Genomic DNA, 8,702 nt, shown 5'->3' with positions numbered 1-8,702 from the left:
CTCCCAATAGTCTTCAGATCAAACAAACCACTATTCCCTAATGAAGTAGCAAACATGTCTGCTCTTTGATGAGAAAATTGACAGCCTTTAGATTCATGAGAAAATTTGACTTTATTAAAATCACCAAGAACAATCCAAGGTCCTTGAAAAATCATGGATTGTGCAACAAGATAATCCCAAAGGAGAATCCTTTTCTTAAATTGAGGGCTGCCATAAATACCACTACACCTCCAAATTAAATTATCAAAGTGAACCTCAATAGTAACACCCTGATCAAAAGCATCAATGAACTTACAACAAACACCCTTCATAGAGGATAGAAACCAAATACCTCCCTTATGCCCCTCTGCTTCTACTATACCAACAGAGTGATACCCCAGCCTTTCCCAAAATAATTTTAAATGCTGAAAAGGGGAGTGAGTTTCAACCACAATAAAGAAAACAGGTCTAAATTTCCTAACAAGTTCCTTACAATGCACCCGGGCTAACTTATTAGAAGCACCCCTAATATTCCAAACAATCATATTTAAACTATCCATAAATAATAAGGACAGAATAAATAAGAACATAAGCTCTAAACAGAATCACCAACCTCAATAGGTGGTTTGTCCTGCGGTACTAGCACACTCTGATCCTTAATAATTGCCACCTTCGGACCTCCTGACACTGCATCTGCCATGCTTCCATCTACTAAAGTTTTCTCTGTTGTGCCACCATTTTTATCAACTGGCGAGTTCTGCAAGGAGGAAGGCCGAGGACGCTTCCGTAGAGAAATTCCACGACGTGCAGGAGTTCTGCACGATGGAGATGGTGCAATTTCATGTTTTTCTCGCTTCCCCATCCTAATGCCAATTGATTTGCCTCCATCACCATGAAAATTGGGCCTTAGAACCCTTCTCGAACCAAACTTGTGCTGCTTTCCATCTTGGTCCTTCAAACCTGATGACTGGCCCATTGTGAATTTTCCCTTACGCAGCACTTGTTGCCAGCCCTCTTCATCATCCATGCATGCCTCATTAACATGACCATCAGGCACGTGAGGAGCCAATGATTCCGTAACCACATCCTTCCCTAACAACTCCTAATTTCTCACCCAAATTACGAGGATTCTCACCCAAATCACGAGCTTCTGATTCAGCCTCTTTTCGAATCTCATGATTGTTGTGTGGCACTAGTGTTGGGGCTTCATTATTTTTTCCATCACCAAAGGAATTTTCGTTTCCTTCCAAGGACTCCTTCTCCATGCACAATGATTTATCATGCCCATACCGTGCACAAGTAGCACAAATCAACTGTAAACTCTCATACTCCACTTCATAAGTCACACCCTCCACTATAATATGTTTAATTACAGGCAACTCAAGATTAATTTGAACACAAGCTCGGGCATACTTTCCTCTTTCTGCAAGCTTAGTGGCCAAATCTACTTTCACCGGAATCCCTATTGCAGAAGCGATTCGCAGCATTGCTTGTTCCTGGTAGCACCAAATTGGAAGTCCCGAGACTCGAATCCATACCAGCGTTGATCCAAAGGATTTTTCGCATGGCCTAAAATCCACATCCCATGGCTTTACTGCAACATAGTGACCGTCTATCAACCACGGGCCACCAAGAATGACTTTCTCACGATCTGTAGCAATATCAAATTTAACCAAAAAATATCCAAACCCCACATCCAACAAATCAAACCCTCCTTTGATGCGCCATACTATCCGAAGCTTGTGCATGAGAGCCGTGTAGCCATAATGCTTATCCAGCACCTTGATCACAATGGCTTCTTTATAAGGTTCAGCTAGACAGCTCTTTGCCTCCTTGGTAAAATTGACACTTGGTGGACGAGAATCACCTTGCTTACCTGTATCTCTAAAAGAGACCTTGGATGACTTTTCTAACCCCTCTCGAGAAGAACCCTCCTTAACCCAGGATACACACCTACCCACGCTCTCCTCCTTATCTCTTTCGATGGCATGACCATCTTCCTCACCGTGTTTCACCCTCAACTGCTTGCCCCCGCTCTCTCCTTCTCTCATTCTCTTTGAGTACGGAGTACGTACTCTTTCTCTTCTAGTTTGTTTCTTGGATTTAATTAGGCCCGGTTACTCAACAAAAAAAAAAGATAATATTTAAATTGAGTTTTTATTTATATTAAGTTGGACATTAAATGTATTTAACGATTTAATTTTTAGTATAAGAATATTTTTAAAATACAAAACAAAAGTTATATAATATATAACAATTTTTGTATATACATAATTACAATACATTTACATTTATTATTATTCGGGATGTTCAGATTTAAATTGATCCAAAAAAATTATAAAACTGTATCGATTTAAACCAAAAACTGAAACAAATCGTTTAATTTTAAGTGTTTTTGGATTTTGAATCAGTTTTATTGCGATTCAGTTTAATTTGCGATTCTACTCTACATAACCGAATCGAACTACATATTGTACATAATAATAATAATAATTCTTTTATTTTTTTTAAAATATCTCATTATAATAAAAATTATTTAAAAAAATTCTAATATATTTTAAATTTAAAGTATCATAAAATTTATTTTTTATTACTTTTAAAAAAATAAGTTTCTTTAAATAAAGTAATAAATCATGAATAACTCATTATTTAATTTTCAAAAACTCGGGTTGTTATATTCTACCTACCTTGTAAAAATTTTCGCCCTCGAAAATCGATATAAGATGGAAAAGATTCATACTAACTTCCCTTTCAAACATGTCAAAGAAAAACAGAAAGATTTGACATGTTTAGTTTTCAAACATGAGGAAAATAATATCGTGTGAAAATGATTGAAAAAGTGTAGTGTGGTGTAGAAATTGTATGATAGGTCTAATTCAAATTAAACTTAGAATCCGAGAACTTGTAATTTTAACAAATAAACTTAAGTTTGAACAAAGAAATTCAAAATTCAAAAAGAAAAAGATTGAACATTATAGATAATAGTTAGAAAAATTCAAAAAGATGAGTAGAATCGAAATCAAATAGGAGTGCACAAAATATGAAATTTGTTAGAAAGAGAGTTAAATTGCACCCTCAGAAGGAATCTGAAAAAAGGAACTTGGATGGGAACAATAAAAGAAAAGGTAGCAGAATAAATTGAAGCAAATTCAAGCTGGATTACCAGGTTCACAAATATAGATAACCAAAGTCAATGATAATATTTTCGAAGAATTAAAGATTGATTATTGTCCCAAATCTAGCTCAACATCAAACGGTATAAGATGCTTGAAGAATAATATAAACAATGCCAAGGATAAAAGTTCAGAAAGGATCCATCTGCAAGCAATCTATTTCTTTTAGGCCATCTTGACTAAGAGAGCAATGTATTTTTTCTGACAACTGTATCCCACGAAACTAACGTATTGTTTGTCACATCCATAAATTGCTCATGGCATAAATAAACTCAAGCTTAATCAAAGGAATACAAAACAAAGGAAGATATTGAGAATTATGCATTGCGTCAAAATAAATTCAAAATCAGATCGAAGGGTAAAGGATTTATGAAGAAGTGTACAAATAATGATAAAGATGGATAATCAAATCTGGTTTTAGAAAGAACTGAAACAAGGAACGAAAGAGATGAAAAATAAATGTATAAACTGTACGCCTATCACATGGCACGGTAAGAGTACATGTTTTGGTACAAACTAATAAAAAAAGAACATCTAACGTCTTCAAAGATTTAAGAATCATTATTATAAGAAACCAAGTTCAAAGCCCACTACAAGAAAAAAGGCCTATGGCCACGCTTTTTTCTTGCCATGCTTTAAAAGCGTGGCCAAAAGTGGTCAATGGCCACGCTTTTATGAGGGTGGCGATAGATTAGAGATTTGGCCACTTTTTTTCTTACTACGCTTGAAAAGCGTGGCGAAAAGAGTCTACGGCCACGCTTTTATGAGTGTAGCAATTGATTCGAGATTTAGCCACGCTTTTTTTTGTCACGCTTAAAAAGCGTAGCCATAGAGGAAAACAGGCACGCTTTTAAAGCGTGGCGACTGAATTTTGTTAGGGTGACGTTTTAAAAGCGTGGCCGTTTCTTGTAACTTTTTTGGTACGCTTCAAAAGCGTGGCCAAAAGGTCCTCCAAACAACAAAACGCTGCGTTCCTTCATGATTTTAAACGCTGCGTTCTTCTCCTTCATTATTCAAAATTAAAGAACCCCTTTTCTCTTCAAAGAACTCGTTTTCTCTTCAAAGAACCCAGAACCCTAAAAGCTTCGAAGAACCCAATCCCCTCATCCCAGCCCTCCGCGAAGAACCCAACCCTCCGAAGAACCCCAGCACTCGCAATGCCTCCGTCGTTACTCTCTCTTCCGTAATTCCCACCATCGCTGCTCCTTCGGCGGTGACTCTCGCAGGTGGTGACTCTTTCGGAGCTCACCGTTCGTCGCAAGCCCTCCGTTGATGGCCAAAAGAAACCCTTCCGCAGAGCTATTTTGAGACCTCTGGCATCATTGCTGGTTTTTCTCAGATTCCCTTTGCCACTGTGAGCTCTCTTTCTCTCCTCCATTTTTCTTTTTTGGAATTTTCTGGGCCTAGAAACAATTGCTGGTTTTTCTCAGATTCTCTGATTGATATGAAAGGGAAGCGCTAGGGTTTTTTTATTAGTATAAGGTTCCCCTTTGCTCTCTGCTCGCCGACTCCCCTGCTCCTTCTCCCAGTCCCGATTGGAGATGCCTCTGCAGGTATCTTCTATTGTCTTTTGGTGTTTTATTTTTTGGTTGTTTATTATTTGGTTGAATTGTGTTATGATTATGTAAATTTTCAGAATTCATGATTATGGATTTTCAACTGTGTGAACTATGTAGCTGTTATTTTCTATGATAGTACCCTTTTTCAATAGTATGATAGTAATAAATAGTATGATAGTACCCTTTTTCAATGCCAATGATATGCCTCACCTTTTTTATTGAACTCATACAAATATCTCTTGTTCTAGGATTGTGGACAAGGTTAACAATTCTATTGGGAAAGATCCAAATTCAAAGAACTTAATCGAAGTCTTAGATATATACAGATTTGAAAGTTTCAAGACGAACAGGTGCTTAACTAGCTAAGGAACCTAGATGCTCTGTGTGTGTGGATAATGATATGAAACTTGATCAAGTTCTTAATTTCTTATGTGTGAATTCATATCATTAACTTTTTACTTAAAAAGAAAAATTACACTCTACTAATTGTTCTTATGCAGTTTTGAGCAATTCTGTATCAATTTGACTAATGAGAAATTGCAACAGCATTTCAACCAGGTTTAAATCTATCTTTTCTACAAATTTGATCACTTGGTTCTTTCTGTTTCAATTGACTTAGCATTTGTACATGCAAGATAATGGAATTTGACATAGTTACTATGTTAATTTAGTTGTATCATGTGCATGAAGAGTCCTATTATGTGAACATAAAATTTAATCTTCTTTGGAGTGCTTGTCAAAGATAACTCTTTAAATCTTACAACACCTAGTAATTTTCTGGCCCAAAATGAAGAAGAGCAAGATCCATTGATGTTATACTTTAAAACTTTCATGCTCACTTCAATTGGAATGCAGGTGGGGCTTTCTTTTGGAGCTACTGCAGCAGCAGCTGCAATAAGGGTTGGAAAGAGACCTGAGAATGCAGGGAAGCTTATTGCGGTAAGTGCATTCCCTCAAATAATAATAAAAATCAACAGATGGATGTGTTACAAGGAATTTAATCCGCCTCAAATAGGACGTATGTTTACTGAATTTACAAAAACATCATACAGATTTATATACGTATGGTTCCTTTCAACATGTTTTTTAGTTTTTAATTTGGGTAGAACTTTTCAACATCATGTTTTTGTGATGTTTGTCCCTTTCTCACCTTTTTTCTTTTGGTTCATATCACAAATTTACAACAACTCACTCACACTACACACTTACACACTTACACACTTACACACAACCCTATAAGGGGTTCACTATCTGTTTGTTCTTTCCTAATTTTTGGTTTTTATCTAACATTTAAATGGATCTGTCAATGTGGTGTCATTTACATTATCTGAATATTTTCTGCAGAAATTTTCCATTCAAGCAAGAAAAATGAAATGCACACTAGCTTCACTCATTGATATAATTAGTACAAGAGAAAGCATAAAAGTAGGGTAAGCCATAGTTATGAATTCTTTTTATACAGTTGCTGTTGTCTATGTTTATCTATTACTTGAAGCCACTATCACTTGGATTTTCTTTTCTAGGCTTGAGTTCTTCATTGGACTAATTTATGCATAATTTAATGGTCTTTAACTTTAAAATCAATAAAGTTCTTAATTTAACACTGTGTGCTTGAATTGTTCAGAGTACTGTGAGAAGTATGCTAAAGTTGAAGATGTAGGAGCTGCACTAGAAGAGAAATCAAGTGATGATGAGGAAATAAGTGAAGATCAATATGATTCAAGTGATGAACAGGTTGCTGGTAAAGCAGATCCTTAGCTGCTTCAAGTGATGAACTTGGAATTGTGGTCAAAGGGGGAAATGCCCCTTATTGTTGTTCAGTTTCATGTCAATGTAAATAATGTACCATTGATTTCCTGATGAAATCTTAGTTTCTTGTTGTGGTTCTTTCAAATTGATGCATTGTGCTTTTTAGCTTAGCATGGTACTACCATAATATGCACAAATACTCTTCCTGTAACTCATTTAATGCAATGTTCACAACTATTCATCTTTTGATCTTTGAAACTTGTAGAAAAGTCTTCAAACAAATTGATTGACGATTGTTGTTTCTTGACCAATGACTTAGTCATCGTCTAAATTTTACACTTATCTATGAATTTTGTAAGATTTTATTACGAAGATTAAAAAAAAAAGAACCTGAATAAACTTATAGCCACGCTTTAAAAGCGTAGCCATATTGTACCGCAGTCATCAACAGCTACGCTTAAAAAATGTAGCGATATCTCTAGCTGTTGGCATGCTTTAAAAGCGTAGCCATATCTCTAGTTGTTGGCACGCTTTAAAAGCGTAGCCATATCCTAGCTATTGGCACGCTTTAAAAGCGTAGCCATATCTCTCACATATGGCCACGCTTAAAAGTGTGGCAATAGATAAAAGCGTGGCGACAAAAAAAGCGTGGCGGTAGGTCACTAAAAGCGTGACGATAGAGCAACCGGCACCCTTGCAGTTGTGACCCTTTCAAAAGCGTGCCGGTAGCTCAAAAAACGTGGCGAAAAGCTATCGCTACACTTTTTTTGACTTTTCGCCATGCTTTAAAAGCGTAGCAAAAAGCTTGTTTTCTTGTAGTGGCCAACTCAAAGAACGCATAGTTCATAAAGAGGAATATGAGCAATATCAAGAATGAATGTTTCAAATGTATCAAATGAATAGTTAGGATTACAATCGAGCAGAAATATATAAGAGGGATAAAGAATGGTTGAAATATAGTCAAATCATATTCCAAAAGAAAAATCTGAAGCAAGAAACCTCAGGTCAGGTGAGAAAGGAGAAAAATGCAGCACTGAGTTATGTGGCACGAACAAAGATCATACTCTGAAATGGAGTAAACCCTAAAAAATAACCTCTAACATCCCCAAAATCTTGTAATTCGCGTTACTTATTACTTTTATTTCATCTATGATAATCTATTAGTATTCTCATATACATAAATCATTAGTGTTAAGTTGGCCAGACTTAATGCCATGAGAAATGCAACGGTCGACTAACAGCATTAATTAATAGATAGTCATGCATGTGAAACTAAACTCTTGTTATTAGGACAAACCCTACTGCATGAGGAAATGAACCCTCTCCATTTTTTTAACACTTGAGAGAATAAAGTGTGATCTCTCACCTTTAATTTTATAAGTGGGACCAAAAATAAATAGGAGAGAGAAAATAATGAAGGGTGAGATTAAACACTGGATACCATCCAGTTTTTTTTTTACACTGGAGAGGATCCACTATGTAGTGAAGCATAGTCAGTCCATTCTCAAGGCTCTAATAAGAATGAACTGCTCTGATACCATAATGTGACATCCTAACTTTTAGTACCTAATGACTGTACTAAAAGTTCAGGCATTACTTACCACTAAACCATGTTATTTTATACTATCTTTCTTTAATATTGAGTCTTCGTTCGTTGCTTTTTGTAAAACCCAGTTAATTAACGGTTAATTAACCCATAAATGAGAATTTATTCTAGAAAGCCTAAAATGTGATTTTTATGGCTAAATGTGGTAGAGGAGATTGAGACGAGAATTTCGGTACCAATTTTATAGAATTCGGACCAAGATTGGACCGAACGGGCCAAACCGGGCCAATTGGACCCAAAGTGGGCCCTTGGCCCAACATAACTTAACCAAAACCCTAGTTTTCAGCACTCTCTCTCCTCATTTGTTACACACACAAGCTGAAATTTGAGAGAAAGGGAGGAAGAACACTCTCTCAAGTTCTCTCCCTTGGTTGATCTTCAAATCACCATAACTTTTGATCTAGAGCTCCGATTGCCGCTCCGTTTGCGGCCACGCGTTCACCGCGGAGAGCTCTACAAAACCCATACAACCAATCTTGAGGTAAGCCACGTGTTGCTGTTCGAAATCTCAGCCCTTATTTTCGAGTTTCATGGGTGAAATGTTGAGATTTTGGGTTCTTTGATGTTATAGGACCCAACCCTCTTGAAGGAGAAGGTTAATCTTGTCTCCTTGGACCTTGGGTGTGGTAAGGTTCT

At 36.5% G+C, this 8,702-nt stretch overlaps 1 protein-coding gene across 1 annotated transcript; it reads left to right on the top strand.

Moving 5' to 3' along the window:
- Positions 1–5,566: 5,566 nt before the first annotated feature.
- On the top strand, positions 5,567–6,718 carry LOC127741661 (beta-glucosidase 4; the record flags this gene model as incomplete). The annotated part of the gene is given in 3 exon segments (XM_052254692.1): positions 5,567–5,650; positions 6,056–6,136; positions 6,336–6,718. Coding segments are annotated over 3 exon segments (201 nt in total), but the record flags the coding sequence as incomplete, so codon positions are not given.
- Positions 6,719–8,702: the final 1,984 nt, after the last annotated feature.

Source organism: Arachis duranensis, chromosome 9 (assembly GCF_000817695.3).
Source record: "Arachis duranensis cultivar V14167 chromosome 9, aradu.V14167.gnm2.J7QH, whole genome shotgun sequence".
Classification (NCBI taxonomy): Eukaryota; Viridiplantae; Streptophyta; class Magnoliopsida; order Fabales; family Fabaceae; genus Arachis; species Arachis duranensis.
This window is presented reverse-complemented; position numbering and strand designations above follow the sequence as displayed.